General features: G+C 34.6%; 3 protein-coding genes across 8 annotated transcripts; all 3 read left to right on the top strand.

The window, feature by feature from the left end:
- Positions 1-2588: 2588 nt before the first annotated feature.
- LOC114827370 (ABC transporter I family member 10) lies at positions 2589-7077 on the top strand. 4 transcript variants are annotated; one of them, XM_029109134.2, is made up of 8 exons: positions 2589-2753; positions 3714-3926; positions 4068-4239; positions 4409-4495; positions 5033-5158; positions 5251-5373; positions 6403-6691; positions 6877-7077. In XM_029109134.2, the coding sequence occupies exons 2-7, from the start codon at positions 3853-3855 to the stop codon at positions 6610-6612; spliced, it is 792 nt and encodes a 263-aa protein (XP_028964967.1). In that variant the 5' UTR covers positions 2589-2753; positions 3714-3852; the 3' UTR covers positions 6613-6691; positions 6877-7077. The 4 variants fall into 4 exon arrangements, with proteins under 4 accessions (XP_028964967.1, XP_028964969.1, XP_028964968.1 ...); XM_029109136.2 differs by having other exon boundaries at positions 6840-7077; XM_029109135.2 differs by having other exon boundaries at positions 2599-2753; positions 3702-3926.
- Positions 7078-8231: 1154 nt separating this feature from the next.
- LOC103437231 (GDP-mannose transporter GONST1) lies at positions 8232-13736 on the top strand. Of its 2 annotated transcripts, none has more exons than XM_008375704.4 (9): positions 8232-8610; positions 8849-9222; positions 9334-9473; positions 9869-9998; positions 10719-10817; positions 11502-11656; positions 12491-12607; positions 13126-13223; positions 13336-13736. In XM_008375704.4, the coding sequence occupies exons 2-9, from the start codon at positions 9004-9006 to the stop codon at positions 13386-13388; spliced, it is 1011 nt and encodes a 336-aa protein (XP_008373926.2). In that variant the 5' UTR covers positions 8232-8610; positions 8849-9003; the 3' UTR covers positions 13389-13736. The 2 variants fall into 2 exon arrangements, with proteins under 2 accessions (XP_008373926.2, XP_070662963.1); XM_070806862.1 differs by having other exon boundaries at positions 8332-8610; positions 9334-9417.
- A 1666-nt stretch (positions 13737-15402) lies between these two features.
- On the top strand, positions 15403-17114 carry LOC114827238 (uncharacterized). 2 transcript variants are annotated; one of them, XM_070806866.1, is made up of 3 exons: positions 15403-15719; positions 16207-16399; positions 16581-17114. In XM_070806866.1, exons 1-3 carry the CDS (start codon positions 15582-15584, stop codon positions 16922-16924), a joined length of 675 nt encoding a protein of 224 aa, XP_070662967.1. In that variant the 5' UTR covers positions 15403-15581; the 3' UTR covers positions 16925-17114. The 2 variants fall into 2 exon arrangements, with proteins under 2 accessions (XP_070662967.1, XP_028964725.1); XM_029108892.2 differs by having other exon boundaries at positions 15407-15719; positions 16596-17113.
- The last annotated feature ends 63 nt before the right edge of the window (positions 17115-17177 follow it).

Genomic DNA, 17177 nt, shown 5'->3' with positions numbered 1-17177 from the left:
TGATTCACGATAGACAAATTCAAGAACACTACTATTGATTATCATTAATTGTTAAGGATCAGATTGAGGAGTTATGTCAATGCCACGAATCATTTTAACTAAAAAGTCTTTAATTTATTTGATTGTTAAATTTGAGGGTATTTGTGTCTATTTAAATGAAATTTTGGATATATTTGAAAGATTTTATAAAAAGTGACATTTTTTAAATTAAGGGTTAATTTTTTGCTATTTTTTATAAATACTCTTTTTTGTGGGGTGTGATATCCACACATTCTTGTTTACTTCTCCTACGTTTTCTTAGTTTTTAATTGTCGAATCGGATGAATTGAAGACGATTAACAGACTTAAATTAATAAGAGATGTGTGAGAAGTAAAAAGGGATGTGTATTTGGCTCGTGTTCAATTTCGTTAATTAAATATCTTTTTTTTAAGAATGTAATTAAACATTTTCTAAAATATTGGTACATTTAATATATGATACATTTACATTTTTGTTAGATTTTGTTTTTTTTATACTTTTTAAATCTAAATGTTTCAAAAGTCGATATGCCTACTTTCAAATATGTCATAAGTCTTAAATATACTTTTTATATACCTATACGTAAATGTTTAACAAATTAGTAAAGTTTTCTTAGAGAAGTATTAATGACATTTTTTAAATAAGAGACTAATTAAATATAAAAATAATAAGTAAAAAATTACTTTTTTAATGATAATGAAGAATTAGTTAAATTCTAATAAAGTCACGAACTTAAAATTTTTATCTTGTAGAAAATTATTTGTTGAGTTGACAATTAATCAAAGCATCTTAATTAAGTTTTGTAATAAAAAACAGATGTTTAGTCCAAATAAATAGGAAAATGCATGGGATTATAATTTATTATTTTTTAAGTTTTCTACTTGTGTATTTTTGCTCATCACCCTCAAGTAGGTGAGTAAAAATATTGCAGTCATATTTATCTTATATCATAACAAAAAAGTTAAAGACAGTAACATAATTTCACAAAACAAAATTTTGTTATTTTTTTTAAATCTTATTGTGAACACAGAAAATTCCTGAAACGAAAGAGACAAGAACAACGTGCACAAACAAATATTTGTATTTTATGATTTTGGGTTACAATCTCTCTCTATTTTGATCATCTGATTCGATCTCCGTAAGGTGTTGATTTATGGATATTTTGTTGATCCAAGGGTCGTGGAGGCTTGATTTTGGATGAACTGTTAAAAGTTTCTTCAAGGGCCATGGGCTTGATCTTTGAAGGTGGATTTGAGCAAATCTTCAAGGAACCGTTGTGGCTTGATCTTGAGGATGAGTGTTTCTTCAAGGGCCGTTGAGGCTTGATATTGAATAACGGTGATGAGCGGATCTTCAAAAGCTTTTGGACTTGATCTTGAAGAACAGTGATGAACGGATCTTCAAGGGCTTTTGGGCTTGATCTTAAAGAACGGTGGCTTGTTGATCCAAGGGCCGTCGGGGCTTGATCTTGAATTTGGTGGAAGTTCTTCAAGGGGCCGTCGGGGCTTGATCTTAAAGGTGGATGATTGTTGATCTAAGGGGCCGTCGGGGCTTGATCTTGGAAGAATGATGAACGAATAACGAATAACACTTTCTTTAAGGGCCGTCGGGGCTTGATCTTGAATTTGGTGGAAGTTCTTCAAGGGGCCGTCGGGGCTTGATCTTGAAGGTGGATGATTGTTGATCCAAAGGGCCGTCGGGGCTTGATCTTGGAAGAATGATGAACGAAGAACGAAGAACGACTTTCTTCAAGGGCCGTCAGGGCTTGATCTTGAAGGAGGATTTGATGAATAACGAAAAGGGCTTTCTTGATCATTCGAGATTTGCTTGAGAGCTTCGGAGTTTCAGAGCTTCAGAACTTCAAGGTATAATATGAATTCCTCCCCAAATGAATGAAATTGGCTTCTATTTATAGAATTTTCTAAGGCCTAATTTTGAATATAATATTCCAGATGAAATAAGTCGTTTCTGTCAGGTGTTGACACGTGTCCTGTTTGATGACTTTTCCGATGATTCTCGATTTTTTGTTTAGACACACGCTACGTGTAAAATTTATGTAATACATGAGCGCTGAAACTTTGATTTATCGGTCAACATTTATTTACCGAAATTTCGATGTCTACACTTATCCACATGTAATTTTATCATCTTTAATTTTAAAAAATTAAAAACAAAAAAAAAACAATCTCTCTCCCTCTCTCCTAAGTCCTAACTCCTAGATTCTCTCTTACTCTCTTCAATTTTAATTTTCAATTTTAATAATAGCTACGTCCTTTTATTTACAATCAATTTTAATTAGAAGATTAGAATAAGATCTAGATAAATAAATAAATAGGACGTGGTTTAGATAAATAAATAAAAAACTGAAAATTAAAATAGGATTTAGATTAGGAAAAAGGATCATCGCCGGATTCTTTTCTTGGGGATCTAGATAATTCTGTGATCGTGATCGTTCATCATATATTCTGCAGTTAGTTTTTATTAGATACTATTTATATTTAATTTAATATTTAAAATTTAAAATAATTTTTAATCGTATATATAGGGTGAATGATCACAATAAGAACCACGTAATCCGAAATTCTCAGGAAAAGGAACCTTCATCTGTCAGTGCAAAATAAAGTAAAAACGCAACAGCCATAAAACACCTTCATCTGTCACTGTTTGGCACTCTGTCTCTAAGCTGAAGAAGAAGAAGAAGAAGAAGTGGCTCATGCTTCAGCGGCGGAAAGAGGTGATATTTCATTTGCTCCGCCGTTTTTTGGTTTCCTACTCAGTACTGAATGCTCTGCCATTGTTGATTCCTTTTGATTTGTTGGTGTTAATTTGCTGGGTTATTGGAATATCAGTTCAATTTAGATAGTTGAGGTTTAGATTTGGCTTGATTACGCTTTACAACTCTAATTAAGTTTTGGGTTTTAGGGATTTCAATCTCCTTCCTCTTCTTCTTATTCGATTTACCCTTTGCAATCATACATGTCCTAAACTAAAAGAAAACTAAATAATAGAAACAAAAACAAGAAGGCCTTGCATAAACCTTACCATTTGAAATTTAGTCGTTGAAAATGCAGCTTCTTACAAGTAAATGGCACCACTTTGTTCTTAGTTCCCTTTCCAATTTTCAGATTATATATACAAGTTTTACACTCCATGTCTATATCAGAAGTCAAAATTAAGCTACTTTTACATCTCAACAAGGAAATATTTTTTCTCAAGACCCTCAAGTGATAGTAATGCTCAATGCCCTATTTATCACCATTGGATTGGATGAGTTTAAATTTCGAGATGTGTATAGTGGATAGACACAAATCTCAAAATTTGAACTCATTCAATAGTAATAAGTAGGGTGGTGAGCATTACCATCACCTGAGGGTGGTGAGCGAAAATGCACCCTTTCAACAAAGACAACATTACTTGTCATGTAGAATAAGTTTCAAGACTAAGCATTAACATTTTGTGTTTACAATCACTAATCCCATTTCTGGTAGAACAACCGACTCATTTTCTTGTTACCTTGTCTTCTCATAAGCAACAGAAAATGCACGTCTGAAATTCTCCCAATGAACAAAGGATTTCCAAACACAGAATATACCAGTGTCATAGTTCTCTTTGCGGTCTTTTCCTATTTTTTTTCTTTGACTTTAATTCTACCTGCAAAATGATTTTCACCCTTACGCTCTAGTTGGTTACGTAGCTTGTAAGAGAGGAGAAATGAGAAGCCATTGACTATTCCCGTGCCTGTGCTAGCAACTGAAGCTAGTATCACTCATACAGACAAGAGCAGCGCCCTCCTAGCTCTTCTACCTCAGGCACAAACCTCTTGAAGTCATAAAATGATGAATCCCTCAATACTCATGCATCCCTATAAGCCTTTTGTCTCTCCTCTGTATTCCACTCCTCGCACCAGGTTCGTACAACACGATATCTTTTCAGCTGGGACTTTCTTCAAACATCTTTTATGCACTTTTTTCCAATACCTGTTTTGCTTGTTGAAGTTAATTCAGTTTGGTAAATTTTCTTATGTGTATGTCTCCCTCCGTCTATTCAGGACCAATGTAACTGAGAGCATTGCTATTGAAGGTCGCAACCTGAGCTACTCGGTTGCGACAAGGCAAGGTAAAACAATACCAATTCTTAGAGATTGCTCTCTTCGCATACCTTCAGGGCAGTTTTGGATGCTTCTTGGACCCAACGGTTGCGGGAAATCTACCCTCTTGAAGGTATATAAAATTCCCGGCATACTTTTTCTTTCTTGAAGGATATTTGTTATTTGGTTTGATGTTGTTTCTCATGGTTCCTTTAAGTTTGTATTCTAAAATTTTGGTTCTCAATATGGACTTAAAAAAGGAATAGTAATTCATTTGTTCTATATTGTTCTGAAATTTGCAGATTTTGGCTGGTCTCTTGAATCCAACAATTGGAAGTGTGCATGTGAAGAGGCCTAGGAGTTTTGTTTTTCAAAACCCTGATCATCAGGTTCATTATTATCATTATGGATTCTATGCTTTAAATTTTAGTTTCACTTTGATGGCTTTGTGACTTCAAAATCAAAAAAATTATGTTGTCGAGTTGTGGAGAGCTTCAAGAAAGAAAACAGTACAGAAGTTTGATTTTGAAAAGTGAGAGAATGAAATTGTAGTGTTGGATATCTGCTTAGGTTTCAAGATTGTCAGGCATGGTTTTTGGTCGTCAAGGTTAGAGGATGTTTACTGCAACACTAAACCCATCAAGATAGGAGTCAATTGTCCTATTAGAAAGAGGAGTCCTGACTGATTATTTTGATTTGAAGATGAATTCCTTAGGAGGCCTATTCTTATCTAAATTCAAACTGTGGATTGGCCTGTGAGAGCTCTATGTCGAGTGAGACTGGGATATTGCCAAGAAAATAAGAAAATTTTAGGTTGAATTGAATACTAAAACAAGTTTTAACGGTTTCTCACTACTGTAAAGGTTTTGGAAATAACTACTGTTGTCTGTGCAAATATCCAATGTCAGAATCTTTTCATGTTGCAGGTAGTAATGCCTACAGTAGAAGCAGATGTAGCATTTGGCCTTGGTAAGTTTAACCTGACCCCTGATGAAGTCAAATCTAGAGTGTCAAAAGCTTTGGATGCTGTCAGCATGTCAAAGTTCATGCAGGTAACGTAGAAACAATATGAGTTAACATATTTCTACAACATCCACCAAATATTTTAGCAAGAAGTTCACAACTTTATCTTTTGTCAAGTTAGAGGTCAGTTCAGACTCTCAGTGGTGGCCAGAAACAAAGGGTTGCCATTGCTGGTGCTTTAGCGGAGGCATGTAAAGTTCTGTTATTGGATGAGCTGACAACATTTTTGGATGAAAATGATCAGGTACTTTTTCTACCATCTATCCAAATGGGAAATGTTTTCTTGCCAAACTATGTTGGACCATTGATCGGGTTGATTATTGCCAAAATGTGTGGTCCAGATTTGTTGGTCAACATAAGCATTCTGCTTGCAACATAAGTTTGGCAAGATAACATTACTCCCATTTAATTCTTTAGACTAAGAAAATGTCAGGAGTCTTCTGTGAAGAGGAAAAAAAATAAAATCATGAGTGCTTTCATAGATTTTGTACAAATTGTCTTCTCTATTTCCGGCCCCCTGAAATTAATCATGAGAACAACTCCATTACTGGTGTATCTTCACGAGGGATAGGAAAATCTATTTCTCTAACCAAAACTTTCGGGGTTTCGTAGAGAGGAGATAGAAAAGAAGTAATTTAAAGAGGGAAGCATAAGTGAAGCAAAACGATGAATTTGGACTTTGAAACTTTTGATTTCTATTTTGATAAAATTTACATACAAATTTGATCATTTAAGAAATGGAGGGATTTGAAATAACAAATTTTTGTTGAGCATTTGAAATCTCTTGTTCTCTTAATCAATTTACATGAGAACTTTATTAACACAAGTAATTAGTATTTCTAACCTTCAACAAAGAAAATTGAACTAAAATCTCAAATTCAATCTCTCAGTTTAAATCCTTCCATCCAAATGGACCAATGAACTTAAATGTGAATTCATGAGCACATAGCTTACACACAGCCACCACAAAGTCAGATGGTGGGACATAGCTTATTGTAATCTGGTCTTGGTTTAGCGATCTCCATATTACGGTGCTTAAGGTCATAATCAGACAATAAGTTACTGCTTGTAGAGTCAATTGGGTACCTTCATATGGCTTTTATTATCTACTATTTAACCTCCGTTATCAGTCATCTTATTCCCAGTTCCATATACTGAGTGTGAGTTTCTGAGATAGTTTCTAGGCGAAATAAACACTTCCTGGACAAAACTAAATTCCATTTCTTTGTTTCACCTTACTTCACTGTTATTAAGTTTTGGCTTTTATAACCAGATTGGGGTGATCAAAGCAGTTAGGAACTCTTTGAATAGTTCTGGAGACGTTACTGCTTTATGGGTCACTCATCGTCTCGAGGAACTTGAGTATGCTGACGGTGCTGTCTATATGGAAGATGGGAGAGTTAAAATGCATGGCAATGCAGCAGACATTATGGATTTCATTATGACCAGGCAATCAGCTTATATCAAGGAAATCAATTCTTGAGAGATCATCCCGCTCTTTGCAGAAAAAACTAACAAGTCTGACTCTAGGGACTGCATTGATGACCGTTGCCATTGTTCAGGTACCAAAGTTGATGCAATTGATATATCCGTATATCGTGTGCTAAATTAACAGGGCAATAGTTTTTAGGTAGATTGGTGATAAAAAGCCATATTGTCAACCTAGTTCTCTAGCTAGATCATTTTGTTTCTATCCTTTTTCTTCTGCAGAGAGGGGATCATGCCGTTTATGTAATGTATGTTACAGGAATGATGAGGGAAGAGGCATTTGTGAGCAAACCAACACTGCTGATTCTGCGTTTGGCAGGTTTTCCGGACTTTGAGAAGGCTGCATGCCTGTTTTATTTGTATGTAACATAACTATGTAAAACTGACATTATTTGCATATAAGGAACGCTCGACGTATGTTACGCTTGGATCATTTGTAATTTAAGCCTATTTTGCTGCATCAAGTTTTACTTTGATGGTCAGTGTGTGGAATAAAGTGCTAAATCACAGACTCACGGCACAACCATTGACAAGTGCGGCATTTGATGGGGACCTGCAATCATCAATGGATTGGTTAGCGTCATGCCTACATGCGACTGACGCTAGCATATTTCGCCTGAAGTGTTACACTCGTGTCCTTTTCGATATCAAAGTTTTGGTTTGGACATCCACCAACAGTAATTCAAAAAGAACTTTGCTCGTTGCTGAACAGAGAGCATTCCAATATTTTAGTTGAAGGCTGCCAAATTTGGTTGGGTGAGCCTCCACCAGAATTGGATGATTGCCCAACATGCTTTACATTTTAAATGCTAGAATGATCCGTGATTGGTGCATCTTTTGTTGATTCATAATCTCCCCTAATGAGTTTAATTATTGGCTTGTAACATACAATTTGATTCAGTTTCTAGATTTGTAAAACTATAAATAAAGTGTTTTCCTTTTACTAAAGATAAAAGAAAAATGCTTTCGGGGACAAATTTGATTTCTGTCTACATCTCCGATAGCGATGGCAAATATATTTTTCAAGAGACGCTAACTATTTTTATATGATTTTTTAATTATATTTAAGTTTAAAATCGAACACAGTGGCGTTTTAGATTTATGCAGTAGATCTCATAAATGAGAAAATACTTTATTGTTGTTATATTTAAATTCAAATCTCAAGGATAATGATTAAAATTGTATACCATGATGTAACGTGTTTATAGCACTCCTGCCAAATTAAGAATAAAAGAATGATTTCAAGAGATGCTAACTATTTTCCATACGATTTTCCAATTATATCTAATTTCAAATGTCACGGATAATGATTAAAATTGCCTAGCATGACGTAACATGTTTAACATTAATACAATATTTTAATCATTACAAAATGACTTAGTGGTTATAACGAATTCTAGATTTATATTTCACAATGCACGTCCTTGTTCGATTTCAGATTCTAGTGAACCACACAATGGTCTTTCCGATTCAGAAGAGTAGACTATTGAGACGAAGTCACCAATCGTTTTTTTTAACAAAAAGCATTAATAGAGTATATTTTTTTTAAAATTTATTTATTTATGCATACTCTTATTTATTTGCAAGTGTAACCATTATTTCTAGAAGAAGGATAATTAGGTAGTGAGGGAAAAAGAATAAAAATATCTAATGCGACCAATGAGAACAACCAAAAAGCCGTAATTAGAGTCCATCTGAGCTGCATTATTAAATTATCAACGGATAAATAAAAATAATTATGAAAAATACGCGTAAGAATCTCCTCCATTCCCAGTCAAAATTTTCAGTCTTGGATTTTCATGTCAGCATTGACGCCTCCCTCCTCGGTTGGACCTCCAACGTCCAACGATCACCTTTATCTGTCACTGATTGGCAATTCGCACTCCTCCATCTCTAATTTAAGCTGAAGAAGCAGAAGGAGGAGGACAAGCTCGAGCTTTCTCTGTATTGCACATGGTGGTCGCGTAGAGATGCTTCACGGTGGCTGAAAGAGGTGCTTTTTCTTTAGCTCTGCCGTTTTTTTTCCTACCCAGTACTCTGTTATGTTGAGGTTTAGATTAATTTGAGTTGTTAATTTGCCTCAGTTGGTGGATTGTTGGCTTAATTTGGGTACTTGAGGTTTAGATTTTGCTTAATTATGATTTTACAGCTCTGATTAAATATTGGGTTTTAGGGTTCTAGGGATTTATCCTCTTTGCTCTTCTTCATATTCGATTTCGATGATTTTTCAGGTGTTTTTTCTACAAAGTTTGGGACTTTTCCATATGTTCATCCGATCAGCAAAGTATATAGTTATCTGAAGTTGGGAAAGTGACCTCTTTTGTCAATCGAATTCGCTATTGGATTGAGAAGTAGTTACCAGTTTTGACATAGGTTTGTATTTGCAATGAGTTCTTTTGAAAAGAATGATACCGATTTGGAAGGTGGAAACTTGCAAAAAGATGGAGATAAAGCAACAAGGGGTAATAAGGTGGTTAAAATACACAATCAGGCCTTGTTGTCTGGCCTTGCATATTGCCTATCCTCCTGCAGTATGATATTAGTTAACAAATTTGTCCTTTCTAGCTACGACTTTGATGCTGGAATTTCTTTGATGCTGTACCAGGTAACACGATTGTTGTCGCGTTTGCATAAAAAGAGTATTTTACTCAACTTTATTTGATCGAATAAATAGTTGTTGAGATCTAACCATCTCATGTTGCTCATGTGGATGCAGAACCTAGTCTCGGTTATAATAGTTTCTGTGTTGAATTTTACGGGCATCATATCAACGGAGCCACTAACATGGAGATTGGTTAAGGTCTGGTTGCCTGTGAATGTTATATTCGTTGGGATGCTCATTACAAGCATGTTTAGGTATGAAGTAGGAAGTGTGTTCTATTTGAGTTCATCTTGATATATTATTAAACAACACTTGACAAGCAGTCTATCTAGGGCTGTGATACTTATGCTCATATTCTTGTTACGTAAAATCTTGTATGAATCTTGAATTGAAGTTTACATAATTCGTTAAGAAAATTACAATTTATGATAGTATTCATGGGTCTTTAATTTGTGCAGACCTAAAGTTGTCTTTTTCTGCACATTGTATTAAGTATTTAGTGCATTGTTTCTATTCTACAATAAGTGTGTTGCTCGTCTGGTTAGACCCCCTTAGGTAGGGGCACTAGGGTGTATCCGTTGTCGGTGTATAACCATTAAAAATTCATGCCCTCTTGCTTTTCTCAGTTTAGTTAAATTTACGTTTGCAGCTTGAAGTACATCAATGTAGCGATGGTCACAGTCCTAAAGAATGTTACCAATGTGATAACTGCGGTTGGTGAAATGTATCTATTCCAGAAGCACCACGACGGCAGAGTATGGGCTGCTCTTTTTCTAATGGTACGTTCAATAATTCAGAATGTCAGTATGAGAGATTCACTTGTTGATGAATGTTTCAATTGGAATGTAAAACAACAAATCAACTTACTCTTTTGTCTTGTAATTAATGGCTCGTTGCTTTTACCTGAGGATTCTTGTCCAATCTTCCCTTTTAGTGTTGTTATTTGCCTCATCATTTTCCCTTTTGTTCTTATTTTTTGAAAGTTCGTGTGCACATCTTAATTTGTCAGATTGATGCTAAGAACAAAATGATGTTTAGGTAAAAAAAATCTGTTCTTCAAAATTATTATCATAAAAAATTCTTTTGTCTTTTTCTTTGGTTTTGAGCTTGGCGATGAATATAAGAATTGAAAAGGTCAAATCAGATTGCATGCGTGGGTTAGTTAATTGTTGAAGTTCTGATTTTGATGAAACCAAGCCAAAGTCCTTAGGCCAATACTCTGTTGAATTGATGAAAATATTAACTTATAGGAGTCTTCTGGCAACACTTACATCTTTGATGCATTATAGTAGTTCTCCAAATTTGGGGTTTGATGTCCTGTCGGGTAAGCTGATGATGTTGTGTAAGTGCATTTGCATACATGGTTGCATGCTCATAGATTTATTGTCCTTGATTTCCAAGACCAATTTTCACCAACCTAATACTATTCTTGGGTTTCGTAAAGAACATATTTTGTGAGTTTTCATTTGATGATATGGTTTTGAATCTAACATTTGCAGATAATTTCAGCAATTTCTGGAGGGGCCACTGATCTGTCTTTCCATGCCATCGGCTATGCATGGCAATTTATGAATTGTATCTTGACTGCGTCATATTCTGTGAGTTCTATCTGTTCTGTACATTTTAGAATGTCATTCTGTGTATAGTCTTTATTCCACCTCCTTCCATGATCCATTCCCCTCCCCCCTACTTGTGTATACTTTGAAATAAGAATTTTAAATTGTTTTATATCAGAACTTCATGTAATTAGATCCCTTCCTTTGTGAGGAAGTTTTTAGCAATAAGAATGATTAACCTAATTTCTTTTATTTGAAAATATGAATTAGGAAGCTACATCATAATTTGGTTTTAGATATTCCTTGATGAGGATTCTTTTCAAATCTATGAAAACAAGTCTTTAATTGTTAATTGTGGCCTTGACTAGTTATGCACTTCCTTAGTGAAAGAAAGGCAGTACTTTTCCAAAACTAATTATAGACAATACAAATCATGCTTATCAGGTGGCAAAACAGTATCCTTTTTTTCTGGTTTTTTGGTTAGGTCTAATACAACTCAGTTTCTTATATATCAGAGATTTTGTACCCCTTCTATTATTGAGTTGATAAGATTTTTACTTTATAGTTAAAAATCAACAAGATGTCAGAAATGGGCCCTCTGCTTGGGTCTGAAATTTAAGTGCTTGCTTGTATTTTCATGATCTGTGACTCCATCTACTGGCTATTGATTAACTTGGTTTATGTTTTAATTGTTGAATAAAGCTAATTATTATTTTATTTTGACAGCTGACTCTACGTAGGGTCATGGATACAGCAAAGCTTGTCACAAAATCTGGAAAGCTGAATGAGTTTTCAATGGTCTTGCTAAATAACACGCTTTCTCTGCCTTTGGGGATTCTCCTTATTTTTGTTTTCAAAGAGGTTGATTATCTCTTTACAACGTGAGTATTCTGTTTCTAGTACTGTTTCCCCACATATACCACCGCACTGTTTCTACTGTGCTATATTGATGTAAGAAAGTTTTGACGATAAAGATGGATGTTTGGAGTCTAAATGATATGTGTCGTGTTATAAGTTTAGGCATATTTCAGAGCATCAATGTGGGGGAGGATTATCAAAGCACTTTTTCTCTTATTCGAGGTCATTTTGGTCATCGTGGTTAACATTGGAAGTTTCTGGAGATATATAGAATTATGGAAACAACTACAGTAGAAAGTCTAGTGTGAATCATCTAGTGGAAAGGAATGACTTACACAAACTCACATCCTCTTTAGAAGTTGTCATATTGATGATTAAATTAGAATCTAGATGAGAGGCATGGACTGAAATCTTGCAACTACTATTTTATGGGTGTTGTTTGACAGTAATGCCCGTTCCTTTTCCTCTTTCCCTTCTGAAATATTTGTAAAGTTTGAAGCATTCCAGATTGACACCACTTCCTCTAACGTACGATATAATCATTGAAAAGTATGCGTGAAGTACTCCAACATCTCCCAAGTTTTGTTTTTTCATTGTTGGTTTACTATGTTATTTGTTTTCTGCCTGAAACTGCAATTACTAGCTAATAATGTGTATGCAAAGTTGCAAACTGTTTTAGCTGTGAGTGAGGTCTAGAATCACATTGTGGGATGTCCTAGGAATTAGGACCTTGTTTACTTGTCAAAAGAAAAACAGAAAGGAGGAAATGTTAGGGTTGCGTTTCACATTGTTTTTCTTATAAATTTTCCTTTTCTTTTATCCTATGGAATCTAATGAAAGGTTGAATCAAAATGCAGACCACTTTTGAGGTCTCCAACCTTCTGGATGGTAATGACGCTAAGTGGATTTTTGGGTCTTGCAATCAGCTTCACATCTATGTGGTTTCTTCATCAAACAGGTGCCACCACATACAGGTAAGATGAATGTAGCTGATGCATAACATGATATCTGTTGTTGCTACCTGGTTTAAGTGAACTTTCAAATTGACTATTTATCGCTTAAAATAAACTTTAGAAGACCGGGCAATAAATTTGATATCCCCTTTTCCAGGCTGAATAATTTTGTTACATAACATAATCGGGCCAGCTGATAGCTTATATTTGTGATTTATGTAGTTTAGATGGTCATAGGATTCTTGTGTTTCACTTTGTCAGTTTCTCCGTTTGCTTCTAGACTTTCCAGTTATGTAATAAGAACTTGGAACTTGGGCTTTCAAAAAAATTAAAAATTAAAAATGAAATAAGAAAACAACTCAAGACTTGGAAGTCAATTAAGACGATCCCAGTTTTTGTATGTGAAAACATTACCTTGTTAGTTTGTGTTAAACTATCCAATTGGTTTAGCATGATTACATTGCTATGCTTATTTCGAATCATATGGTGTTTGTGATCCGTTTAACTGGACAGCTCTAATCACTGCTCAATATCTGCAGCCTTGTTGGGTCGTTGAATAAGATCCCTCTATCAGTTGCCGGTATTCTACTCTTCAAGGTGCCGACCAGTTTAGAGAACTCTGCTAGCATTTTCTTTGGTAAGTTCTCTCCATTAAACCGGAAGAAGAATATGATGTACAATACAACTTTGCAAATGCAAGCTTGAGTTTTATAGCATCACCCACCATGAATTTTTCTTTCAATTTGTAGGTCTCGTGGCTGGAGTATTTTTCGCTAGAGCCAAAATGCGGGAGAGAGCTTAACCCGGAACATTGTAACTTGTTTGGATTATCTAATGACGGCCTAGTTTTTACTGGGTGAAGGCTGCATCCGGCTGCTTTAATATCTCCTTCAATTGTGGGAAAGCATTTGTAGATTCTCATGGAGTCTCGTGAAGTGACGGAGAAAGGAGTGAAGAAGATTTTTGCCGTCGGAAAACTTCCATTCGACTTCATCAGGCCATCTGGATATGTTGTATTGTACCAAAAGGAATACATTACCACTCATTCTTTTCTGCTGTAACTCATGCTTCTATATCATCTTTTGCTAATCTTTTCTACAGAAACATCTTTTGCTAAATCAGGAAATAAATTAGCTTCTCAAGAAGAAAATAGTACCATTAGATTAAATGTGTTTCTTATTACAAGCGATGTAATTGTTCCAAGCTATACAAAGGGGAGGACGAGACTTTGAACCTAAAGCACAATTGGTTAAAGATGGATGTTCAATGCTTGCACCATTAGACTAAAAGTTAGTTTTCTAATAATATTTACAGTAAGGGATAAAGTGAAGAGTTAACAGGCATATCCTGATAATTAAAAAAAAAATGAAGAAGAAGAGATAATGGGCACAGTTAAAGTCACTCGCGTCTTGTTTTTCTTATAGAAGTGATATTTTAGGCTAATTTCATATAAATTATAGGAAGAAATCAAACTTGAATGCAGACGAGTGAGCACAACAACGTTTTAAGTAAGTTAAGTAAGTTGGTTAAGGGAGAGTAGTTAAAAGCTTGAACTTGACTTTGCTGCAAAAAAAAGTACATTAAAACGCGTCAACACTATGCCAAATGAATCCGATCAATTTTTATTTATATTTTTTGTAACGAGGACAAAATGAGATGTCCATGTAACCTGAAGACTTTTAGCAGCTAAGTAAATTCACATGGTTTTCATTTTCTAATAAATTAAGTTGCATGATTAATTATGCATAATTAGATGATTATATATAAAGTCCAATTATACTGCAGCAACGAATCAAAGTCAAAGTGCATTTGTCGGATAATATTGTAGTAATTAAATATATATTGAAGTCATAAACAGAATACAATTGTGTACACTGATTACTTTACCCTCAAATACATTCTCAGAAAAGCCAATTCAAAATATTCCTATTAAATACATTTTTATTTTCATTCAACAAAATAAAAGTACATTTTTTTTTCTATAACATGTGATATTTTACAACATTGTACACCAAAGAAAGCGAGAACATTTGGAAAGTGGAATACAATAGATTGAAGAGAAATGTCCTAATTAATCATCACAGCAAACCACCACTTATCCTTGAAATACATATTTAGAGAGACTAATTTTATAATTGATGCAGTTATGTCTAAAAACCGCTAGTTAGATTCGTACTTCATGCACACAAAAAAATTCAAATGCATAGGGTTCACCTCACTACCACTTTTGGAGTTTGGGATTGATTTTGAAGTGCTTTTAAAATGATTGAAAACGTTTTTAGAGAAAATGTTTTTGGATTCCAAAAGCATTTGAAATGTTTTCTAAAAGAAACACCAGGTATATGCTTTTTCCAGAAAGCATTTCAAGTGTTTTTTCAGAACAAATGCTTCTTGAAAGAAACACTAATTATGTATTTCTTTCATTAAGCACTTTAAGTGTTTTTTCAATATTTACTTACGTTTTTACTAAAGATTAATTCTAAGAACATTTAAAAAAAAAAGCGTTTTCAAACTTTAAAAGTAATTCCAAACGAGTCTCTAATCATATTCTTGATCCATGATTCAGTTGACTTTAGATGAATCCAGTTGCTTCTGAGGTTTATTTTGTAGTTTTAGCTTTATTATAAAAAAGTTAAAAAAACCAATTAATCTCCAATAAACAGATTTCTATTTTTCGAGGGGATTAATTAAATAAATACATAGGCTCATAGCTTTATCAATGCCATGCTACTAATGGATTAATTCCTGCATATCATTAATCGGGGATATGAATATATGCAGTAATGATTACAATGGCACTGCTACTTTCACTTCTTTTTATTTGTTTCCGTCTTTTCTTGATGACATCACTCTATATGTCTAAAAGTCAAGAAAAATAAACTGAAGGAGGAAACTTTCTCATCAGAAATTATTTACACTTACAAATCTTCTTCCTCCTTACCTCGGATGAAAGAAAGGAGACTGACTAAAGAATTGCAGAAGAGAAAAGAAAATAATGGAGAGCCTAACAGAAGAAGAACTGATGCAAATGGTGAGAGACTTCAATGAATCTTATTCATCAGACTCCTCCTCAGCAGCTCCCAATTCAAACCCTCTCTCCCCCACTCGTCAACCCAAATTTCTCACTTTACAGGTCTCTTCTCTTTTCTTAGTCTTCCTCTTGCTCCTATATATGTGTGTATATGTATATATATTATCTATGTGTGTGGTGGGTGTGTGTGTGTATATCGGTATGTACATTTCTCCTTTAGTTTTCCTTGTGTTTCTAATTTTATAATTTTTGTAGCGGAACGGCAATGAATCACGGATGCTTTAGTTTGGTTGCATATTCTGTATCCGATCCTCATCGGATACTCGCCAAATACAAGTATTCGGCTTTTAAGATATCGTTACACTTTCAGACGAGAAATTAAGCGAAGAAAATTAATAGAAACAAAGATTTATCTGAAAGTTAATGAATACAAAGAGCTTACCTCTAATTGAAACAAGGAATTAATATAACTCCCACACTCGAATGAACTAGAATTTTGAATGTTTTCATGTTCAAATATGTTTAAAATTATATAAACCCTCTTCTTTATTTAATCTTATATATGTTGGGTTTTTTTTTTCTTAATTAGGACTTGGTATGGAAGGCAACAGATTGTGAGATTGAGATTCTTCAGAAAATCTTGAAGTATTTGAGAGACATGGGGGCTGTGGTGGAACCCAACAATCTGAAAAATAAATGCGTTGTGATGAAACTAAATGAGGATGGTTATGAAGCTTCCCTTTGCAAAACTTCATGGGTTTCATCTTTGAGGCTCTCTAAAGGTAACCCTCACTCTCAAATTTCATTTTTTATGCGATATTTTGAATTTTAGTTGTTTAAGAGTATTCATTACGGACTTAAAGATCATGCTATCCATTTCCTCCGCCCTCATTGTATCGGATAAATTTCATTTTTTTTCTCGAGTACACGTGTGATTTTGATTGGTTAATTTTGGTTTTTAAGCCGTTGAATATACAGGTGGATATGAATATGTTGATGTAATGGTGAGGGAGAAGAAGAACAACAATGTTAAAGATGGTGGAAAAGTGACAAGGCTCATAGTAGACATAGATTTCAGGTCACAATTCGAAGTGGCAAGACCTACACAGAACTACAAGCAGCTCAAAGACACTCTGCCCACCATTTTTGTTGGGACTGAAGAGAAACTTGACAAGATCATATCTCTCCTTTGCTCAGCTGCAAAGCAATCTCTCAGGGAGAGTGGCCTCCATATTCCTCCTTGGAGACAAGCCAGCTACATGCAGTCCAAGTGGCTCTCCAAAGACTGCAAAAAAATATCTATCTAACCCAAAAAAATGTTGAAAGGGATAATTTTGGATACTGCACTTTGAGGTACTACTAGCCAATTATTTTGGTGTTTTGAGGTCTTTTCGTTTGTCGTCGCAGCTTTCCGGTCAATATCACATAATGTTGCTTTATAAGATAAGAGCACCGCGTGATAGTTAATTTATTTTATGCAATTGTTCTTCTTTGGTTGCTAGCTCATGTTTTGAGATTGCATTTGAAGCAGAAGAAATCAAAGGAGAAATGCGTGCCAAC

This window comes from Malus domestica, chromosome 10 (genome assembly GCF_042453785.1).
Source record: "Malus domestica chromosome 10, GDT2T_hap1".
NCBI lineage: Eukaryota > Viridiplantae > Streptophyta > Magnoliopsida > Rosales > Rosaceae > Malus > Malus domestica.
The sequence above is the reverse complement of the archived record's forward strand: the minus strand, read 5'-3'. Positions and strand labels throughout refer to the sequence as shown.

Coding starts and splice junctions, on each gene's coding strand:
- LOC114827238 (XM_070806866.1), top strand. CDS start 15,582: ATGGAGAGCCTAACAGAAGAAGAACTGATGCAAATGGTGAGAGACTTC. Junction 15,720..16,206: donor CCAAATTTCTCACTTTACAG/GTCTCTTCTCTT, acceptor TTTCTTAATTAG/GACTTGGTATGGAAGGCAAC. Junction 16,400..16,580: donor ATCTTTGAGGCTCTCTAAAG/GTAACCCTCACT, acceptor TTGGTTTTTAAG/CCGTTGAATATACAGGTGGA.
- LOC114827370 (XM_029109134.2), top strand. CDS start 3,853: ATGATGAATCCCTCAATACTCATGCATCCCTATAAGCCTTTTGTCTCT. Junction 3,927..4,067: donor TATTCCACTCCTCGCACCAG/GTTCGTACAACA, acceptor CCGTCTATTCAG/GACCAATGTAACTGAGAGCA. Junction 5,374..6,402: donor TTTTGGATGAAAATGATCAG/GTACTTTTTCTA, acceptor TTTTATAACCAG/ATTGGGGTGATCAAAGCAGT.
- LOC103437231 (XM_008375704.4), top strand. CDS start 9,004: ATGAGTTCTTTTGAAAAGAATGATACCGATTTGGAAGGTGGAAACTTG. Junction 11,657..12,490: donor GTTGATTATCTCTTTACAAC/GTGAGTATTCTG, acceptor ATCAAAATGCAG/ACCACTTTTGAGGTCTCCAA. Junction 12,608..13,125: donor ACAGGTGCCACCACATACAG/GTAAGATGAATG, acceptor CAATATCTGCAG/CCTTGTTGGGTCGTTGAATA.